Genomic DNA, 22,533 nt, shown 5'->3' on the forward strand with positions numbered 1-22,533 from the left:
TTGGAACAAATCGGGCAAATTTCATGCAAATCGTACAATTTTCATTTAAACATAATCGAATTCATTACATTTTCAACATATTTCACTAAACAAAAGTGGGTGACACTTTTTTAACGTAGTCTAAATGTTTGCCGGCCATGGCGGCGACCGTGTCCCATGTCATGTCTTCCCCATGTTCAGCAAGCTCACCGACCGTGAGCCCTTGGAAGTGAAGTTGTGAGAGGGGAAGAATAAGACGTGAGGGCACAACCCACATGCGACACCAAGCATTCAAACGTCCCATGTTCTACTCTTCCTCGGCGGTGTTCGTCGTGTCTTCGACGCCGGTTGTGGACGGACCAAGTTCATGGTCGTTGCGACGGGAAGCAAACCACATGGGTGGCACGTCCAACAGGGAGCTGGCTACATCCTGGTTGTCTGTGCCTCCTCTTCGTCTGCCTCGACACCGATATCCGAGAAGAGGGTATCTCTCTTTGCCCGCAGGACATGCAGCCACCATCGATTGCAACAGACATCACAAGAGTTGCACATGGACTGGTACAGCGCCCACTGCTCATCAAGGAAGCATGAATCCTTCGTGACCATGGCCACGACGACATCGTCGTTTGCTTGTTCGCCAACGATTTGCCCCTCTGTGAGCCGGTGCTCATCAAGGAGCGAGAGGTTGTAGCGTTGATCCTCCTGCGCATGTCAGAATGCCGACATATGCGGAGCCGACTGCTTTTCCACCATGACAGTGTTAAAGTGCGTCTGCACAGGCGGTGGCATCGGCTCATCGTCGGATGCCTCCTCCGTCGTCTCGTCGCTGACCTCCGACGCGCTCACTAGCAAGCCAGCCTCAGTCCGTCGCACACGATGGGCATGCCAGTCAATCGCAATGCCGGCCAACTCCTACTTCTGCTTTGCTGAGAGGCTCTCCCACATCGCTCTAGAGCTCACGATTATAGCGGACGTGTTGTGGTGTGGGTGGTGCCAGGCGAGGACGCGGCATTTGGGTATCGGCCAGGCAAAGCAGCGGGCTATATCAATGCGGGCGCCAGAGTTGGTTTCTCGGACGCCGCGCCTGTTTAATGTCGGTGGGCGGATGGGTAGGGCCCGGTTCGAATGCTCCATCGAAAGGATCTCCCATATCGCTCCAGTCATTTCCGGTCACGCATCTCTGCATCAGAACATGCACGAAGACTGGGCGTCCTTCTTGGCCCACATGCCGCTAAAATGCTGGCTCCAGTGAGAGATCGTGTCCACTCCGAGCCGACATTAATGTGAAGCTAGCACTCTAGAGCTGTGCTGACCGGCATGAATATGCAGCAACCGGTTCGTGCGGGAGAGGGAGCGGGCGCGGACTCGGTTTTTGGGCAGGTCTGGGGTGTAATCGATCGATGAATCCGTGCTAACATACACGGGTCAAATTAATAGACAGGATATAATCGATCAATGAATACGATAATAATAATTAATACACGGGTGCACAAAAGTGGACAATCTCTATTTTGTTAGACGAAATTGCGGTAAGGACGACAGTTGCCGGCCGACCTTTGGGCGATTGGTGGATCGAACGGCGTTATTCAGTTTTGGTCTACCAATGGATGGCTTGATGCGCCACAGCGTTCTTGTTAGCAAGTAGTTCTACACTCTGGGGGTAGCTAATCAAATGTGACAACGAGATATACCAAAGCTCGGTCCCGGTTTGATCATATCCTAGCTAACAGCCAACCATACCGGTGCATGGAGTTATCGAAGGTTGAAACTTTTAAAAATGGAGATAGGCATAGGCGTGCATGCATTCATGTCTTGCCTCTTCTATAAGTACGGCAATTCTAGCAGCGATATCATCTCATCCTAAGGTAGCTATTATAACTCGATCAAACTGATCATCGCCAATGGCGGTCAAGTCTCTAGTTCTTCTTGGTGTCGTACTAGCCTCGCTCCTGCTTCTCTCCGAGGATGTAGCGGATGCTAGAGAGCTTACAGATGCTAAAGGTTTGTAACTTATATGTATTTACTAACACAGTAGACTACACAACTCATACTTCATCCTATATATGCACGGCTACCCTGTCTACCTCAAGCAATGTTCACTATTTGTCTACCCGAAAATAGAAAGTTAGTTGTGCCGCACGGATCTTAAAGCGATATTGAAGAGCTAAGATAGCAGGGCCTAGGTGCAAGTGCTCTAAAAATCCACGTCCCTTGTCTACCTCAAGCAATGTTCACTAAGGAATTTTGTTCATGCAGAGTCCAAGGAGAAGAATGTGAAACCTGCAAGAGGGTCGGGCCTGCCTAAGGAAGAGAAATGGGGAGGTGGAAACAAGCATGATGGAGGATACGGAGACGGTGGAGGGTATGGCGGTGGCGGATACGGTAACGGTGGGGGATATGGAAATAGTGGTGGAGGTTATGGCTATGGAGGTTATGGAAACAATGGTGGTGGGTATGGTGGAGGATACGGCAATTCTAGGCATGGTGGCGGTTATGGGCATGGTTACGGCGGTGGAGGCTATGGACCTGGATATGGTGGCGGGTATGGCAATGGCGGTGGAAATGGTAGATTTGGCAGCGGCTTTGGCGGGGGATATGGTGGTGGCGGCGGATATGGTGGAGGTGGAGGATACGGTGGCGGTGGCGGTGGCGGTGGCGGTGGAGGTTACGGTGGAGGATATGGTGGCGGTGGCTATCCTTGATATGGATATTTGCAAGAGGTCACAATGGTTGGAACTGTGAAAACAACACTAGATATGTGTTTGTGTTTTAATTAAGCATCTGTGTTGTTATGTGATGTGGTTAAATAAAAAAATGGTCCTTATGGTCGCGTTATAGGAGCAAGGTCTATAAGGTTGAGAAGTCAGGCGAGCAAGCCAACCTTGTGTTGTTTCTTATTATGTATAAAATAGAAGATATGTTTTAAATTGTAAGTGGGCTTTGATTATTGATTTTTCTTAAACACAGAGAGATCTATGTGCCTATATATTATGATAAAAAGTATCTATGATTTATAAGAGTAGCTCCATGGCGCCAACAAAGGTGGCAGCCCAAGCGGTGTACAACAAGGGACTTATGGTACTATTCTTCTTAAATTATTGTTTCCTACCGTCCGCCACTCACGGCAATGATCACGCACTCCATCAACTACCGCAGTAGGGAGCAAAGTGGTGTGCTTGAAGACACGCCGGCTCCTCTCAAGCCAAGTGCATTGTAGCGAGGAAATCACCACCGAGTTGACGCCCTTGCGAAGCTTTGGCGGGATGGACAGTTGCCAAGAGGTCCACCATTGAAGGATAGAATCATTCACCATTAGGGCAAGATGGGCGAGAGCCCAAGAACGATCTAGTGAAGGATGTCATTTGACAAGTAAAAAACTATGGAAATCATAGTCATCTTGGATCAAAAGCACTGCACCTCACTTTTTTTTAATCGATCTTCAACCGGACCATTGTTTCAAACGTGTCGACTTGAAATTCCTAACATATTTATCATCTTTTAAAAACAATATGATATCATCAACATATCTACATATGACTACACCACTAGGATTTAGGAATGATATAGGGGTTGACATAAAGAAAATGAATGACAAGAGGTGTAACATGAATACATGACACAGTAGTTTGGCAGGCAAAACAATTTTCTGACCTGCATATCTAGTACATTGAATTGACATAAACTATAATCTCCCCATCAAACTCAACCAAAACCATACTTACGATTTCTTTTTAATATCAAGATCCATGGATGCCGCATCAAGAGTCCTTTGCGCGTGTGTGCTCATGCTCAGCCGTAGGTGTACAAGCACGGAGGCCAAGGCAGCGGCTGAAGAAAGCAGAGAATAGACGCCCAACCATTTCATGATCGAATTCTCCAATTGTAAATCTCCAGCTACCAGGAAATCATCGTCAGCACAGCATTCGGGCAACAGCAAGCCGAAACGCAAAATATGTGCAATCATTTGCCGATCAGCCACAAGTTGACGTGGCGCCATATGAATTCGGCGGCGAGCTGGGTACCCTCTTTGACTTGTCAAGCAAATGTTGTTGTTGTAATTCTTGCTTCAATACACATGTGGTATTTAAATAGATAAAACTATTACTCCCTCCGTTCGGAGTTAGTTGTCACAGAAATGGATGTATCTAGACGAACGGAGGGAGTATTACCCAATGAGACATGAGATTGGTTTGGTTTGTATCTTTTTCGTAGATTGCTTCAATAACACAGTACCCATGCACGGTAGGCACAGATTGGTTTGTATCTTTTTCGTAGATTCATTGTTTTCATAATGTTTAGGAACAAAAAACCAAAAGAAACCGGAAAACCGATAAAAGAATCAAAACCAGATGGTGTAGTACCTACACTATCTACACAAGCCAGCCCATCGCCGCTCGCCCTCTGCAAAGCACCAGCAATTTGCCGCAATATGCGGCAAATAGGGAATTCCAAAATGCACCTCAATTTACACTTATATTATTAACCTGAAGCATAGAAAGGGGTGTTTTGACACATCTGCCATAAAAAATTGTTCTCCCTCACACTACAACAAGCGAATTGTAATTTCTTCCACTTGCTATCATCATGGATGCATACGTTCAGTGTAGGATTGCATCAGTAATCAATGTTTAAAATGAATGCAATGTGGTTGGTGCCATGCAGGGGCTTCAGAGTGCTTCAGGCCTCGTTGAACTTGAAGACGCAATCGTAAAGCCTTCCACCCAAAAACTGCGCCACTTCGGGATGCTTGACCTGGAACAGAGCAATAAAACAGTAGTTTGTGAACTTCAGTAACCAGTTTGTGTTAAATCATACAGTCTGCAGCTAATCTGGATAATCTTTGATATAAATAAATCACATAATCATAATGGACATAAAACAACACACCATTCCAATCTTGATCGAGTCACATTTCATTTGTGCGTATAGGTTGGTTTCGATTCCTCTTCCCTGTAAATGACACAGGTAGGGTGCAATTAGTGATGGCCTTCAAACAAAAAGATGTGCCAACTTGTGAATGCCCTTACCATGCCTTCTAGGATGACCAAGTCAGCATCGCTTGCCATATAGGCTAGTTCCGGTGCGACGCTAGACAAATCTATTACCTGAGACGAGGTGGGTTGTCTATTTAAGCATCTGAGACAATCAATAGAATTTACGAAGCCACCATAGTGGATGGCAGAGTCAGGTTCAAGATATTCTTACTGGCAGATCGTTCCCGGAGTTGGCAACAATGAGGTCAGATACATCCACACCAGCAAGCTTTCCATTTTCGTCCTTGAGCTGAAAACAATTGAAGAACATGAGTCACATTGTTGTATCATAAATGATATATGATTTTTTTTAGTTACCTTGTTTACAATCTCAACCAACTCTAGGTAAGTGATATCATTGATGGAAGGCATGTCATTGGCAGCAAGTATCACCTGCACCAACCAAAGAAAGATAACTATTGATATTCTTTACTCTTTACTAAAAAAGAAAGAAAAGAAATCATAAATCACAAGACAATTTATGCATCGATCACAGTGATTCCAAGTTGGACATGTACAACAACACAAGCGCGCACATAAGCACGAACACACTTTCAGCTTAATTGAGAAGTCATGGATAGACATAGACTTCAATGTGAACCATTTTTCATAGATAATTTCTTGCATTCAGTTACTTAAAAGCTGAATAGGAGCGATACGTTACTACCGAAAACAAACTCATGTAGAAATGACAAGCAAACCCTTGTCCATGCTTTCCAGTAGTTCCGAATGAATAAGAGCAATATGAAAAGATTAAGACAAACCTTAGTGCCACGTCGGAGCAACTCCCTCGCAAATGGTAATATGCCCAATATGATATCAGCACCAGAATTATCAACAAAAATAACTGCCTACAGCATATGATAGAAGATTGATTCAGCTAGGTACAAACTTAAGGTTGGTTGTACAGAATCAACATTGTAAACATATACACAGCTGAAAGAAAATGCCACTGAGTAAACATAGTTTATATGCAACTGCCCAGTAATGATTTCACCCGTAATTGATGCATGGATGGTCCAGAACTGTTACTAGGCCAACAGTAACAACCACAGATACATAAGTCAAATCCACCAACAAAGCTACCAGGAGATACAGAAAGGAATACACTAAATATCACTGAGCGAGTTATTGATTTCTAATAATGTACATAGTACATATCAAAACAATTTATAAATGGGTTATTAACAAATAAGAACCATAATTATTGGAGATAGACATGGAACCAGAATACTAATGATATTAGCACTTTTTTTCTTCCAAAATATAAAACCATAGAACTGCAGATATACACTAAAATGACATATAAAACAGTACATTGCCACATATGCAAACTAAAACAGTCTCTTGCCATAGGATGGACAGCAGGCTCTGTCTGGCATTTTGTACAGTTTCAACAAGAATACAGTAAAACAATAAAATTTACCTTTTCCCAAGATTTCTTTGTCCATTTGCTTTTAAATGCATCTAGGTCATCAATAACCCAAGGTCGAGATAAAAGATTCTGGCAACTCGCCAAGAAGGACATACCATCTTTAGCAAAAACTTCTGCAAGCTTCAAGTTTTGCAATAAAAAGAATATTTTGTCAATAACAAAGAGAGATCTCAGAAGGATTCACAAAGAACTAACGAAATTTGATTTCATCACTTTCAGGACTTCAGGTTGAATGGTCTTTCATATTAAGGCGGTGATGTTTCAAAGCAACCTAAGGTAAGCCCTTCGAAGCTCCATGGGAGTAAAAGACCAATAAAAAATTAATGCAATTGGGACTACATACCTGTGCAGACCCTAAGTCAAATATGTTTCCTGCTAAGATTCCACGGATCAAGTTCTCTGCTCGTTTCTCACCATCTTCTATTTCATCATTCCGCTGAACAACTCCCTCAAACAGTGACATAGCCTTAGCGTTCTCCTCGTCCTACTCGTAAAGAATCAAAATAATCAAAGGAGCAGAAACAGTTACGACCAGAAATTATCACAACAATGAATAACAAAATTATGCCAGGTAGGAAAACCTTGTTACAATTTACCTTAACCTTCTTGAAGATGTCATGAAACCCCAATTCTCTAAGGATTAGCTCACGAAGCCTACAAAGAAGCTTGAGATCCATTGCAAGAGTTAGAAGTAGTTGAAAATTTTCTTTCATGATCCAATGAAAAACTCATCTTACTATGCAATCAGGAGGTCCTCCATGGCTCTCTGGGTTCTTCTTCAACTCCTCAAGCATATCAGTGTACCTTCACCACACAACAATATGTACATAACAAAATGTAAGAATGCATCTAGAAGGCTTCATAATATGAACAGAGTAACATTGTGATAATATTTGAGTAACCGTTGATGCACATCATGTCAGCGCTTAACCTTAGAGAAGCAATCATGAACGTGTAATGCACTTTTTTTTAACAAAGCAATGCAAATGTTGACTGGTGTAAATTAAGCCACACATACATGTAATATGTCGCAATGAAAGCATTGAACCTAAGACTAAAGCACCTTAACATATAAAAATAACAACATGGTTTGGAGTGATTTGCAGATCTAATTTCGCAGCCAAACATTATCTGGCAAATATCTGCCCATGACACCCAATAACAAACAAGAGAAATCATCATCCGAACCATGAAAGTGAATCCCACGAATCATTTCCGGAATCGTACAGTTTTTGGTGCTTAGTAGCATACACGATACAATTGTTGTTAAGGCATCCCGTCTTGGACACTTAGGTGGCAAGGTGCCCTGGCAGCGCCTTGCAATTGTGCCTGCCTTAGCTGCATAGGCGTCAGGACAGTGGGTGCTCACCTTAGGTCACCTTACCGCCTTAAGAACAATGTACAATACATCGAAAGGATGAAAGAGCATGGTACAGTTAAAGACATACATGATCTCACGCTTCATTTCAAATATTTGGTATAGTAATTCTTAGAATTAACTAGGTCTCAGCATTACCTCACATTGCTAGTTACTGAGATCATTCTGCGTGGATAAACTGCGACAGGTTAATGCTAGAACTGCTAATAAGTTGCTTGTGGGCATAAATCAAGGAATACTAAGTGCAAACCTAGTCTGTCAAATTTATCACTAGTTAGACTGCCAGTTGATGAACCAAAGCTGAGTGCTTACACCTGCTTGATATCAACTTAGCCTTAGCGGCTTATCCTTCTCACATCCGTACTCTTTTGACCAAAACATCCCAATCAAGTGACTGTCAAAGATATAGGCTCTTTGACCCTTTCTTCGTAAAATAGAATATCCCAAAATACTCTGAGGTGAAATGGCATTCGTTTATGTGCACAAGCAGAACTGTTAGGCATATGAATCACCAAGTGGTAATATCCAGCTGTTCAACTTTATGGCTTTCACCTCAAAGATAATTGATCTAATAAATATTACAAATATAAACTAACTTGGCCAGCTACTTCCACATGGCACCCATATCATAATATCAGCGAAGGCGGCCCTTCCGAGCTTTGAAGCTGTAACGCCCAAGAAATTTAGTGAGAGAGTTAACTTTTAGACTAAGGTGCTGCGTGTTTGCTTGTTACTGTTCAAAACGCCACACCAAAATTCTTAATATTCACAATAACAGAAGTTTTTTTGGTGCAAGCTAACAATTGGGATTGAAATATCTCTATCAGGATTAGGACACTTGTCTTGCGAACAGTTAACAGTTCATGAACACAACAGAAGTTAGTTTTTTTTCATTTGATACTTCCTCCCAATGATCAGCCCTCGCAAAGCTCCGCCTGCCTAGTTCAAGTGAGTTGTTTCAATTTTTATTTTATTTTTTTGGTTCAGCAATTGAAAATGAAGTCTGCCGCTGTCAAGTACATCAGGTGAATCTTGTGGTGGCTGACAACAGAACTGGCAGAAACTTTTAACCGTGCCATCAGTAATTGGTTTTGCACCTGCTCGAGCAGGTGCCAAACCAAAAATTGCCTGACACACCAATTACTGTCTGCAAGTACCAACGGAATTTAGCTATTGTGTAGTATGTGTCCACTCCAAATTAATCATGGCCTTTTTTCAGGAGCAGATATTTGATAGCCCATACTACATCTGCAAAGAAATCGACCTCTTGCCAATAGTTGCTAATATCTGATGAATCTGACACTAACTTGTCTTTACCACCACCACCACTTGAGTCATAACGAAGCAACATGATCGATCAATCAGACACTGGTCACTGATACATACGTACCTCTGAGCAAACTTCTCGGCCTTGGCGGGGGCATCCGGCACCGTGGGGTCATTCTCCGCCCGCTGCCTGGAAAAGGGTCAGAAGACGAACTGAAGTGAGAATCAGTGGAGCGCTACGGAGTTCAAATTCCGGGCCGGGACTGTACCTGAAGGATGGCACGGACTTCAGGAAGAGGTCGATCCACTGGATCTCGACGGGGGTGGCCTTGCGGGGGTTGTCGGAGGGGAAGCGGTAGGGTATGGTGCAGGCACGGTACGTGCTCTCCACTGGCGCCTGCAGCAGCGGGAACGGCACCGAAGGCGACGAGCTCTCCATGCCCCTCCGCCGCCGCTGCTGCGGTGCGTACGGTGGCTGGGGGTTTGTGCGGATCCTCGGAGGCGGTTAGCTCGGCCTCGCCGTGAGATCTGGTTGCGCCGTACGCACCGCACCGGCCGGGAAGATGAAGGAAGCGAAGTGCCGCTTGGCAATTGCAGAGAGTCGCTGCAGATGCTATCTTTTTTTTCGCACATTCGCTACAGATGCTCTTGCCTCCTGATGTAGATAGGCCCGCAATGTGCCGTAGTTTGGGCTCGGTACGCTTCATATGAGCCAGCCCAACTTCTGCTAGCGGGCTGAGGGACAGGGGGTCTCATCGCAAAGAGAGTTAGAGGAAGTTGTTCAACTCAAAAAAAGTTGGATTCTCAACAACAAAAAAAGTTAGAGGAAGTTGTCTTTCTTTTTTGCGGGGTAGAGGAAGTTGTCTTTCGAAGCAAGTAGTGAAGGACATCCATGCTGGAACACAAGGAGCGTATGGGAATATCAGTAGTGAGATCAAGCATGCAGCTTTAAATTTTAATTGTAATTTTATTTTTGAAGGTAGAGCATTGAATGGTGATGCCGATAGATTAGCCAAATTTTCTCATTCTCTTGATCAGGGATGACACATCTGGTTGATCCAACCCTACGATCCTATTTGTATTCCATCGCGCGTGAAGTATGATCAATAAAACTTGATGACACCCTAAAAAAGGTTAGAGGAAGTTGTCTGGGAGCAACTTTTGTTTTTCCCCTAAATTTATTTTTATTTATTAATTAAAAAATATAATTGCCCAAGACCCGCCCATTAGTGGCACATGTGACAGCGGGCGATGCGGTGCCTGCCGGCGAGGGGTAGGGCGAAACGGTGTGTGGGGTGTCGGTGTGAGCGGCGGGCAGCGATACGGCCGCAAGGCGGTTTGGTAGCAGGCAGCGTGGGCGTTCAGGCGTGGCGGTACAGGTGTATTGCAGCGTTCCGGCGAGGTTCCAACGGGGCAAGCGATGAAGTTTCGGGCAGTTATTAGCCCGCCAAAAGGATACGAAAAGATTATCTTTCCGTAAACTTGCGGGAAGAATGCCACTTTTACAGGATCTCTAAAGTTATGGACACTTTTAAGGGAACTGTTGGAGAGGTTTTCTGCCCCCAACTTTTCGTAAACAGTGGTTAGTTTAGATATAGGGAAGCTGTTGGTGTTGCTCTAAGACACTTTTAAGGGAACTGTTGGGGCGTATTTCTTCTGGGTTTTTCTTGCACGGGTTTTGTCGGCTTCCCTCATTTTTGTTTTCATTTTTATTTATATTTTTAGTTGTATTTTTATTTATTTATTTATATTTTTTATCAAATTTGTGACCTTTTTTCACAAAAGACCTTTTTTCAAATTTGTGAACTATTTTCCAAATTTCATGAACCTTTTTCACATTTTGAGTTTTTTTCATTATTTGTGAACCTTTTCCTTTTTTGAAAAGTCAACAGTCAACTCTCAGTGGTCAATGATCTAGGTCACTGGTTGGCCAGCCAACAATCAACGGTCATAGGTCATCAGTTAACAGGTTTAAAACAAGCGCAGCTGGGCCGGATCCATATACTCTTTTTTTTGGAAACGGAGGCAAAAGATTTGCCTCATCATTTAATTAAGAGGAGAATAGAGTTTGATTGTTTACAACCCACGATAACACGCCACATGGCAACTACTCACGTACTGGAATGTCCCCTAGTTTTTTAGCTCCTGCCGTCACCCATAGTCTAGCGTCGGTAAGAATGTTGTTGACTAGGATCGGCGGCGGCGCGCTCTTGTGACGGAAGATGCGTGTGTTCCTCTCGTTCCAGACGGTCCATGAAACAAGCATTGTGAGGGAGGCCATGACCTTCCTATTGGGAATACCCATGCCGGTCATGTCCGCCCACCATTCCTTGACAGAGGCTTCAAGGTGCCAACTGGAAGGGTCCATATGGTCCAGACTTAGCTTGTCGATGACCAGCCTCCACAACCTATTGGTGAAGCGGCACTTGAAGAAAAGGTGAGCCCCTGTTTCTTGCTCCCTCCCACAAAGAGGGCAGTGACCACAGTTTTGCCACCCACGCTTGTCCAATCTATCCGCCGTCCAGATCCGGTCTTGTAAAGCAAGCCAAGCAAAAAACTTGACTTTTGGTTGTGCCCAAGCCTTCCACACCATTTGCTCCATGGGAGAATTAACCATGCCCAAGAATTGTGCTTTATAAGCGGAGGCGGCCGAGTATTGCCCGTTAGTTGTGTGCTTCCAGACGATGTCGTCTTCGGAGTGCTCGTCAAGAATGACGTCAAGTAAAAGCATCCAAAGGGTAAAAAATTCCCTTATGTGGTCAATGGATACCACAGTGTCTGACCTTATCTTTAAAATCCAAGCATTGTCCTTAATAGCTTCCCGCACCTTCCAGTTTTTTCTTGAGGAGGCCTCGTAAATGAGCGGTGCAATCTCCTTAGGCTTGCGCCCTAGCAACCATGGGGAGTCCCAGAATGGCGTTTTAGCACCATTCCCCAAAATGATGGTGGTGGAAGCGTAGAAGAAGTCAAGGTCGGCCTCGTCGCATGGGTTTTCTGTGCCCACACACATCTTGCTTGGTTCCTTCCATTCAAACCAAGGCCAGCGCAATCTCAGAGTCCGAGCAAATTTGTCAGTGTTCAGCACCCCTAGTCCTCCATACTGGATTGGACGGCAAACCACCTCCCAGTTGACCTTACACTTAGCCCCGGTGGTCTTGTCTGAACCCGACCATAGAAATGCCCGCTCCAGCTTGTTGACATTGTGCAGTGTGCCCGGAGGGACGACAAGCGGTGTGATAAAGTATATCACCTGGGAGGTGGTCACAGACCTGACAAGGGCCGTGCGGCCAATGGTAGTGATGTTTTGGCCCTCCCAAGTAACCAGTTTGTTGGCAACCTTGTCCTCTAGGAATTGTAGGTCCACCTTCTTGAGTTGCCAGATCGAGAGCGGGAGGCCCAGGTATCTCATCGGGAAGGAGGTCCTAGTTGCAGGCAAACTCTGTAGGACATGGCCCAATCGGACACGGGAGCAGCAGATGGGTACAACTGAGCTTTTCTGGAAGTTGGTGCAAAGACCAGTCACCTCCCCGAATCCCTTTAGAATTGCCGCCAGGTTGTCGACATCGCTCTTGATAGGGGCCATGAACACGGCTGCATCGTCCGCGTAGAGGGATGTTCTCGCCATGGCCCTCCTACCACGAATCTTGTGGAAGAGGCCCTTTCGTGTTGTGAGTTTCAGGATCTGTTGCAGGAGGTCGATTGCAATCACAAAAAGGAGAGGCGAAAGCGGGTCGCCTTGGCGGAGGCCCTGGCCATGTACAATCGTCGGCCCAGCCACCCCATTCAAAAGGATCCGTGAAGAGGAAGTGCAGAGAAGTGCGGCGATCCAATTCCGGACCTTGCTTGGGAACCCCTTTTTTGGAGAAGCTCGAGAATAAACTCCCACTTGACCGAATCGAAGGCCTTCCGGATGTCCAACTTGAATAGGAGTGCGGGAGTTTTGCACCTGTGCAGTCGTCTCGCAAAATTCCGGACATACATGAAATTATCATGAATACTTCTCCTCTTGATAAAGGCACTCTGGGCGTTGGAAACAAGGACATTCATGTGCGGACTTAGCCGAATGGAGAGCACCTTCGCAATAATCTTAGCAATTGCATGGATGAGGCTAATGGGTCGGTAGTCGGAGACGCCCTCCGCACCCTCCTTCTTGGGTAACAGGATCACGTTGGCGGAGTTGAGCCAGTGAAGGTTTGATGTGTGGAGGGAGTCAAATAGATGAATGACCCTCATGATGTCCCCTTTTATGATGTCCCAACACTTCTTGAAAAACATGCTTGTGAATCCATCCGGCCCAGGTGCCTTGTCACTAGGCATCTCATTAATGGCATTTCTGACCTCCTCCTCTGTGATGGCCGCCCCCAACTCGTGCAGATCATGCGACACAATGTTAAGCTCGTCCCAATTGAAGTCCTTGGTGCTTGTGTCTCCCCTTCCCATGACATCAGAGAAGTGCTCATGAAGGATTTTCTCCTTCGCCTCGTGCTCGGTCACCCAACCATGCTCGTGCTTTATCCGATGGATGTGGTTCTTTTGTCTTCACGAATTTATGCGACGGTGAAAAAACTTGGTGTTTGCGTCTCCCTCCCTCAGGTTGGCCACTCTGGCACATTGCTTCTTTCGGGCCCTCTCAAGAACTGCCAGGCTTACAGCTCGTTTCTTCAGTCTAGCACGCAAGTCTAGCTCCTCAAGGGATAATGGCCGATTTTCTTGAGCCATGTCAAGCTGTAGAATGACCAGGAGGGCCGCATGAAGGAGGATCTTTGCCTTGGAGAAAAGCCTCCTGCTCCATTCGGTGAGACGGGTGGCCGTCTTCTTTAGTTTATGGAACAACAGCTGATACGGTTCTGAGTGCTCACAATGCTCATTCCAAGCTTTGAGGACAACATCATTGAATCCAGGCATGGCGGCCCAGAAGTTCTCAAATCTGAAGGTTCTAGGCCTCCGAGGCCCCCTCGCATCGGCAAGCAAGAGCGGACAGTGGTCGGACAATGATGATGAGAGAGCATGCAAGACGTGGTTGTTGAAGGTTGTGTCCCAGTCCGCGTTGCAGAAGAACGAATCAAGTTTGCAGAGAGTAGGGCTCGCTCTCTCATTGCTCCAAGTGAATCTCCGATTCTGCAGATGAATTTTTGAGTTCGCAAGCTTGTAGGGCATTCCGGAAGTGGGTGATACGACTTCTATTGATGTTTCTGTTGTTTTTGTCCCTTGCCCGATATATTTGGTTGAAATCGCCAGAAGCGAGCCATGCCACTCCTGCCGGCGGCTTTTGACTAGCAAGCTCATCAAAGAAAGCATCTTTGCATGCATAATCAGTGGGGCCATACACCGATGTGAGCTTGAAAATCAACTCAGTTTCTCTAATCCGCACCACTGCCGAAATACAATAGCTGGTGTAGGTGATATTCGTTAGCTCAACTAGGTGATCATCCCATAAAATAAGGATGCCACCTCTGGTCCCCTCTGCCGGTCGCTGCGTGAAACTACGAAGTCTGTTGCCCCCAAGAAATGCGGCCGTGAATTGGTCGACGATGGTCAGCTTCGTCTCCTGGAGACAAACGATGTGGCACGACGAAGACGCGATCATTGCGCTCACAGTGGCCCTACGGTTTGGACAGTTGAGGTCGCGGACGTACCAGCTTAGTGTGTTGATGGCTTGTTCGGTCATTTGGAAACATGCATAACCCTATAATTTGCCTAGGAGAGAACAGACAACCTTGTAGCAATCAGACTGGTTCTACACCAGCCCATGGAACACAAATAGTTCAAGCATAACAACCTGATACATGGCCAGCGGCTAGCCATGGGTAGACTCCGCCACACCCCCGCATTACATAACAGTGGTTGCACTATCATCTTAAACTAGCTACCCTACAGCCATCCAGGGACTGCTCAAATGGCGTCCTGGCCATTGTCCACATCCAGCGCTCCTGCACCTCCGTGCTGCAGAAGAGCATCCTCAACAGCAGTCGCTCCGACATCGTCCAGCTTAAAGATGTCTTTCATGGCTATGATCACCTCCGGTGGAAGTTGCTCCTTGAAACGGTCTGTGAAAGCGTTGAGCATCTCCACCGTGACATCTTGGCCGTTCTTGGTGATGCCGAGACCGCGACAAACCATGGCCCCCGCCGCCTTTGCGACCGGAGTGACCTTGGCCTACCCAGCAACTCGCAGCCTGGCGGTTGTCCTCTGCAGCGTGAACCCACCGGCGCGGCTGATAGTCACCCCAGCCATCGTTTTGCGGCGCGCTATTGTAGGCCTAGAAGCAGGCGTTGGGAGGAGGGCCTCCACCCTCTCCTTGAAGAGCGGCTCGAGGTCGGCATCGGCCACCACCACAACCCGCCTGGGCGGGGGAGAAGGTGTGCGGTGCACCGGCCCGGCGGGGACGAGCGGCGGCGTAGGCGAGCTCTCGAACCCCGGCGGCCTTGCTGGCGAAGCCAAAGGCAGCAGCAGCACGGAGGGGGAGCAAAGCTCCAGAGTTGCGTGGGACGGAATGAAGCCGATGGACGCGGAGCGTCTGGCCTCATCCCGCTTTGAACGTGGTACCGGCGGGAGCACGGACGTTGGTGATAGAGGTGGTGATGAAGGCGGCGTCCGGTTGTCCTGGGAGCGACGCCGGATCATGCCAGGTGAGCGTGCCCGGGCCGGGCTGCGCCCTCTCCGCACAGCTAGCACCGGCTGCACCGGACCGTCCACCACCATCGGGGCGGAGCCAAGAAGGAGTTGCTGCTGTGCGGGCACCGTAGGGTCGTCCTCCAGGCTGCGGGCCGCAGCCGAGGAGGCGGAGCCTGAGCCCTGCAGGACCACGGCCGGCACGCCCACGACATCACGGCGACGGTTGCCGCGGTCCTCCCTCCTGTCGTGGTCGCCCCGGCCTCTGTCTTGGTTCCGCGGCTCTTCGCGGTGATTGCAGGAGAGGCTGCGCCTTATGCGCGCGCCCAAGCTGCTCCTGCCGGCGGCGGCGTCACAGTCGCGCCGATCTCCACCACGGCGACGGTCTTCGTCATCGTCACTGCCGCGCCTGTCATGACGTGGCGCTGGGCGGGAGATGCGCTCCCTACGGTCCCTGGGCACCGTCTCGCCATCGACGATGTTGCGACGCCAGGTGAAGCCCTCTGAAACAGTGCGCCCGCCCACCTTCTGCTCAAGGATGGAGAGGTGAAGCAGGACCCTGTGCTGCAGACCACGCCGACCATACACCGGCTCGCCGCCTTCGCGCGCCGGTAGGGTGATCCAGTTGACCCTCGGAATCTTGCTGGGGCACGTCACCCACGCCCACAGGCAAAGCGCCTCTGTGTCCGTCTTCAGGCAAGACGCCGGCTTGATGTAGTCTATTGAGCAGTTGGTGCCGATCGCAGAGGCCACAGCCTGGGCGTCCCATGCCTGCAGCGGCAGCCCCTCGAGGCAAAGGCGCACATGGTGCGGCATGTCGACGTGCTCCGCGTGGGACTCGATCCGCCATGGCCGGAGCTGGATGCGGGTGCCCCGGAACGGCAGCGCCGGGCGCGAGATCGCCTTAGAGCAGTGATGGCGGTGGAAGAACCTGATGAGGAAGGCCTCCGGGAAGTGGCGGACGACGTTGACATCGGGGCGTAGACAGCCGATCTCTCTCACCACCGCAGCAGCGATCTCTTCAGAGGAGGCCCTCATCTCGCGCTCCAGCCACGCCACCGCGGAGTTTGACTCGAGCAGAGCTGCCTCCTGGACCATGGCGGGGGTGGAGTGCACCACCGTGAAGACCTCAGCAGGGCGGGCCGTGTGGTCACCCGCCCAGGCCGCAGCAACAGGCGCAGCCATGGCCCTTGCGGGGGCGGGAGGTGGGGAGCGAGCCCGAGGCAGGGGAGGCGCGGGGCGCTGGTGTGCAGGCAGCGCCTGCCGGCGAGGAGGCGCCCGCGGACATAGATGTGGAGCCGGCGGGTTGGTGCAGCCACGCGCGCGATGGCCGGAGCGGAAGCAGCGCTTGCAGGTGACTGGATTGCGGCAAGTAGCGACCTTATGCCTTGGATGAAGGCAATGGAAGCAGAGGTTGAAAAGCCAGTCCGGGGGAGGGGCGCGCGCCTTGAATTCTTCCTGCTGCAAAGCCGGCCGGCGCGGCCGACGCGACCTCACCGTCTCCCATCCCGCCGTCACCTCGGCCTCGAGCCCCGCAGTGCCAGCCATACCCACGTCGCGCGGGCTTGAAGGTGCGGCAGACTCTGCAGGAGACTTGAAGCACGTCAGCCACCCACCCAGCACGCTGGAGTTAAGGCGCTCAGCATCAATGCGGCAGGAACCCAGGCGCGCATTGAAGGCAGCCCCGGCGGTTGGTGCAGCTGGCCCCGCGTTCCCAAGACCCAACTGCGAAGGGGGGGTCTCGAGCACGCAGTCCACATCGCCAACGGGGCGCGGCGGCCGGCCAAGCGGCGGCGGCGGCGGCGGTGTCTGCAGCAACCGATCCAGATCTGGACTGGCTGTCCCAGCCATGGGCGCGGCTGGGGGTGGGAGGGGACTGCAGCCCAATATTTTGGTTTAGAGCTGGGAAGATGAGGCTTTTGGAAAGTTTTTGATCCATATACTCTCGTGCGTGATTGTAAGTCTTATTAGCTGGCACTTGAGGTTTCTCAAAAACAAAAAAAAACAACAAAAACTGGCGCCTAAGGAGCCAATTAGGAGCGATCCCTATTCGTCACTTATTGGGAGCAACTAGTTCATGGGTACCACCCTCAGCTTCCCAGTGAATGCGCACGCACGGGCGCTTCACCCATGTCGCACATTGGAGGCACTCAGCATGTGCTTTCGACATTTTGGGCCTTTTTGTTTCTATTCAGATTTTGGGTTTTCCAATTTTACTAGGTTTTTTTTCTATGTTCTATGTTTTTTTCTTTTTATTTATTCTTTGGTTTCTTTGTTTCTTGGCAGTGCTTTTCACGTGAAGCATAAAAGGCACAATTGTGCTCATGGTGAAAACCCGTTGTGTTTTCGTGTGAAGTATAATTGTTTTTTTTGTGTCAAGCACAAACTATACTTATATGTTTCCCAACAAAATTGAATAGCATAGTTCTGTGATGACCCACAAGTATAGGGGATCTATTGTAGTCCTTTTGATAAGTAAGAGTGTCGAACCCAACGAGGAGCAGAAGGAAATGATAAGCGGTTTTCAGTAAGGTATTCTCTGCAAGCACTGAAATTATAGGTAGCAGATAGTTTTATGATAAGATAATTTGTAATGAGCAACAAGTAACAAAAATAAATAAAGTGCAACAAGGTGGCCCAATCTTTTTTGTAGCAAAGGACAAGCCTGGACAAACTCTTATATAGAAGAAAACGCTCCCGGGGACACATGAAAATTATCGTCAAGCTAGTTTTCATCACGTTCATATGATTCGCGTTCGGTATTTTGATAATATGATATGTGGGTGGATCGGTGCTTGGGTGCTGTCCTTACTTGGACAAGCATCCCACTTATCATTAACCCCCATTGCAAGCATCCGCAAATACAACAGAAGTATTAAGGTAAACCTAACCATAGCATGAAACATATGGATCCAAATCAGCCCGTTACGAAGCAACGCATAAACTAGGGTTTAAGCTTCTGTCACTCTAACAACCCATCATCTACTTATTACTTTCCAATGCCTTCCTCTAGACCCAAATAATGGTGAAGTATCATGTAGTCGACGTTCACATAACACCACTAGAGGAGAGACAACATACATCTCATCAAAATATCGAACGAATACCAAATTCACATGACTACTAATAGCATGACTTCTCCCATGTCCTCAAGAACAAACGTAACGACTCATAAAGCATATTCATGTTCATAATCAGAGGGGTATTAATATGCATATAGGATCTGACCATATGATCTTCCCCCAAATAAACCGGCTAGCATCAACTACAAGGAGTAATCAACACTACTAGCAACCTACAGGTACCAATCCCAGACTTAGAGACAAGAATTGGATACAAGTGATGAACTAGGGTTTGAGAGGAGATGGTGCTGGTGAAGATGTTGATGGAGATTGGTCCCCTCCCGATGAGAGAAGCGTTGGTGATAACGATGGTGATGATTTCCCCCTTCCGGAGGGAAGTTTCCCCGGCAGAACAGCTCCGCCGGAGCCCTAGATTGGTTCCGCCAAGGTTCCGCCTCATGGCGGCGGAGTCTCATCCCGAAAGCTTGCTTATGATTTTTTTTCCAACGAAAGACTCCATATAGCAGAAGATGGGCATCGGAGGGCCACCAGGGGGCCCACGAAGCAGGGGGCGCGCCCAGGGGGTAAGGCGCGCCCCCACCCTCGTGGCTAGGGTGTGGGCCCCCTCTGGAACTTCTTGCGCTCGGTATTTTTTATATATTTTGAAAATAGCTTTCGTGAAGTTTCAGGACTTTTGGAGCTGTGCGGAATAGGTCTCTAATATTTGCTCATTTTCCAGCCCAGAATCCCAGCTGTCAGCATTCTTTCTTTTTATGTAAACCTTGTAAAATAAGAGAGAATATGCATAAGTATTATGACATAATGTGTAATAACAACCCATAATGCAATAAATACTGATATAAAAGCATGATGCAAAATGAATGTATCATTGTGCTTTCTCGAAAGGTGAAGCACAGTTGTGCTTCAGGTGAAGCACAGTTTTACTTCCCCCTAAGAATGAAAAACACAATTGTGCTTCCATGTAAGCCATAATTGTGCTTCCCTAAAAAGTTGAAGCACAATTGTGCTTCCTTTTTTTATTTTAGTTTTCATTTGTTTGTGTGTGTGGGGGGGGGGGGGAAGGGGTCAATTTCATGTTTTTTTAAAGAAAGTCCATCCAAATCTATTAACATGAGATCTGGTTTTGAATATCTCGATGCGAGAAATGCAACAGTAAAAATAATTCGTTATTTGGATGCACAATTCAAGAGATAAAACGTTTTGCAAAAAAAGAATTTGCGAATAAATACAATACTCCTGGATCACGAGAAGTGTTGCACAAGCAGTGTGCCACGTGTCACCATCAGAGGAAGTGGGTGTGACCTTTATAAGGGGCACCCCCTTGACTAGTTATTTCGCGCTTACCGTGACAAGTTGTTGCCACTTCACACAAATGAGCACGCTAGTGGTTGCTTTGGGCCGTCCAACCTAATGCTTTGGAGATTGGATGGTTTTTCTGTTTTTTAAGAATGTTCTCGAAGGTTCTAGCCCGGGTTCTTGTCGGTTTTGTTCACCTTCTATAAGGTTCTTCAACATGTTTTCATTTTTCAATTTTTTTTCATTGTTTTTTTCGGCTTTCTTCTCTGTTTTTCAAAAAATATGGTTTACTATTTCTTGTCCTTTTTCAAAAACTCACAAATTTCGAAAATGTTGAATATCTTGTATAAGTTGCTCATATTTTCAAAAATTATTCATATTTTTCAAAATAGGATATTCAAAAATTGTATACAACTTTCGAATGTTCAAAAAGTTTAAAATTATTCAGAGTTTACAAAAATGATCTAATTTAAATTTTGTTCACGATTTGCAAAAAGTATTGGGAAATTCAAAAATTTAAAGTATTTTCAGAAAAACCTACAAAATCTCTAAATTGTTTGCAAGTTAAAAAAACAAAAAAAAATCTCAGTTTTAAAAAATTGTTCGGATTATCAAACATGTGCCACATTGTCGGTTCACCACATGTGGTTTGTTGCAGTAACTCGTCATATTGATGAAGTACCTACTCCTCCTATTCTCTGCACTGCGGTGCTAATGGGTCGACGCAGTCGGGCACAAGGAGTGACTAGCTGCTCCACCAAGCGGCACATAGGAGGTCCTTATCTCTCGCTTTCGGCGAGGCAGAGTGCGTCCGTGCCTACAGGTGCGCCTTGTTGGCCTAGCCCATTAATCGTTTGGTTACTTTTCTTTCTGATTGCTTGAGTAGCAGTTAAGCTTCACAATACCGCCATCTACATGTTGTTGGCCTTATTGAACAGCTCTTGTTTATTACTTTTATTTATATTTCTGAAATTGAAATACATTTTGCTTAATTTTTTAAAAAATTGTTCATCGTACATTGAAAAAAATCATGCAGTGAAACAATGTTCGTTCAAGTTATAAAAAATGTCCATAATATTTCAAAAAAAATTGGTGACATTTCAAAAAAAATCATGGGTTCATAAAAACCGTGACGATTTTAGAAAAAAATTATACAATGTAATAAAAAGTTAATGTGATTCAAAAAAATGTTTCATGCCATTCAAAATGTACATGAAATTTTAAAGAAATGTTCAAGCATTTCAACAATATGTCCTTGACATTTTTTAAATGTTAATACAGTGCAAAAAAAATGTTCACATGATCTAGAGAACTCCATTCAAAAAGGTTTATTCAATTAAAAAAATATGTATGCGTGGTTTAAAAAATTGTTTTGTAATATTAAAAAATGTTCACTAAATTAAATTTTTTTTGTAATATTAAAAAAATGTGCTCTTTTTTTCGCACATTTGCTACAGATGCTCTTGCCTGCTGATGTAGATTGGGCTGCAATGTGCCGAAGTTTGGGCTCTGTACGCTTCATATGAGCCAGCCCAACTTCTGCTGGCAGGCTGAGGGGACATCAGACATGGGGTCTCATCGCACGAAGGGATTAGAGGAAGTTGTTCAACTCAAAAAAAAAAAGTTGGAGGAAGTTGTCTTTCGAAGCAAGTAGTGAAGGACATCCATGCTGGAACACAAGGGGCGTATGGAAATATCTGTAGTGAGATCAAGCATAGAGCTTTACATTTTAATTGTAATTTTATTTTTGAAGGCAGAGCCTCTAATGGTGATGCCGATAGATTAGCCAAGTTTTCTCATTCTCTTGATCAGGGACGACATATCTGCTGATCCAACCCTATGATCCTATTTGTATCCCACTGCATGTGGATTATGATCAATAAAACTTGATGATACCCTAATAAAAAAGTTAGAGGAAGTTGTCTGGGAGCAACTTTTATTTTTCCCCTAATTTATTTTTATTTTTTAATTAAAAAAGATAATTGCCCAAGACCCGTCAATTACTGGCACATGTGACAGCGGGCGAGGCGGTGTGCGGGCCGTCGGCATGAGCGGTGGGCGGCGGTACGGCCGCAAGGTGGTCTGGCAGCAAGCGGCATGGGCGTTTCAGCATGGCTGTACGACGGCATTCCATGCGGCAAACGATGAAGTTTAAGGTGGTTACTGGCCCGCCAGAAAGAGACGAAAAGATTATCTTTTCATAAACTTGTCGGAAGAAAATATCATTTTTACGGGATCCTCTAAAGTTATGAACACTTTACGGAAACTGTTGGAGAGGTTCTCTGCCCCAACTTCTGATAAACAATGGTTAGTTTAGAGCCGTTTCGAAAAAAAAATGGTTAGTTTAGAGATAGAGGAGCTATTGGTGTTGCTCTAAGACTATTTCTGCTCAATTTCTATTTGGCACCTTAAGCGTGGGTTAGAGTGCATTTTGCAAACCGACGCACCCCC

The 22,533-nt window shown here is 46.6% G+C and overlaps 3 protein-coding genes and 1 pseudogene across 3 annotated transcripts; 1 reads left to right on the forward strand and 3 right to left on the reverse strand.

The window, feature by feature from the left end:
- Positions 1-1,796: 1,796 nt before the first annotated feature.
- On the forward strand, positions 1,797-2,945 carry LOC125530586 (uncharacterized). The gene is made up of 2 exons (XM_048694969.2): positions 1,797-1,980; positions 2,236-2,945. The coding sequence occupies exons 1-2, from the start codon at positions 1,881-1,883 to the stop codon at positions 2,679-2,681; spliced, it is 546 nt and encodes a 181-aa protein (XP_048550926.2). The 5' UTR covers positions 1,797-1,880; the 3' UTR covers positions 2,682-2,945.
- Positions 2,946-4,433: 1,488 nt separating this feature from the next.
- On the reverse strand, positions 4,434-9,736 carry LOC125530584 (damage-control phosphatase At2g17340). Its single transcript, XM_048694967.2, has 12 exons — positions 9,361-9,736; positions 9,216-9,281; positions 7,185-7,251; positions 7,044-7,112; positions 6,791-6,931; positions 6,439-6,567; positions 5,777-5,863; positions 5,331-5,405; positions 5,185-5,262; positions 5,007-5,084; positions 4,867-4,929; positions 4,434-4,731 (listed from the first exon to the last, which is right to left on the reverse strand). The coding sequence occupies exons 1-12, from the start codon at positions 9,528-9,530 to the stop codon at positions 4,657-4,659; spliced, it is 1,098 nt and encodes a 365-aa protein (XP_048550924.1). The 5' UTR covers positions 9,531-9,736; the 3' UTR covers positions 4,434-4,656.
- A 3,894-nt stretch (positions 9,737-13,630) lies between these two features.
- Positions 13,631-14,248, reverse strand: LOC147959071 (uncharacterized). The gene has a single exon (XM_087532448.1). It carries the CDS (start codon positions 14,246-14,248, stop codon positions 13,631-13,633), a length of 618 nt encoding a protein of 205 aa, XP_087388574.1.
- Positions 14,249-14,983: 735 nt separating this feature from the next.
- On the reverse strand, positions 14,984-16,903 carry LOC147959072 (uncharacterized; annotated as a pseudogene).
- Positions 16,904-22,533: the final 5,630 nt, after the last annotated feature.

This window comes from Triticum urartu, chromosome 7A (assembly GCF_056163025.1).
Source record: "Triticum urartu cultivar PI428250 chromosome 7A, HENAU_Tu73, whole genome shotgun sequence".
NCBI classification, from domain to species: domain Eukaryota; kingdom Viridiplantae; phylum Streptophyta; class Magnoliopsida; order Poales; family Poaceae; genus Triticum; species Triticum urartu.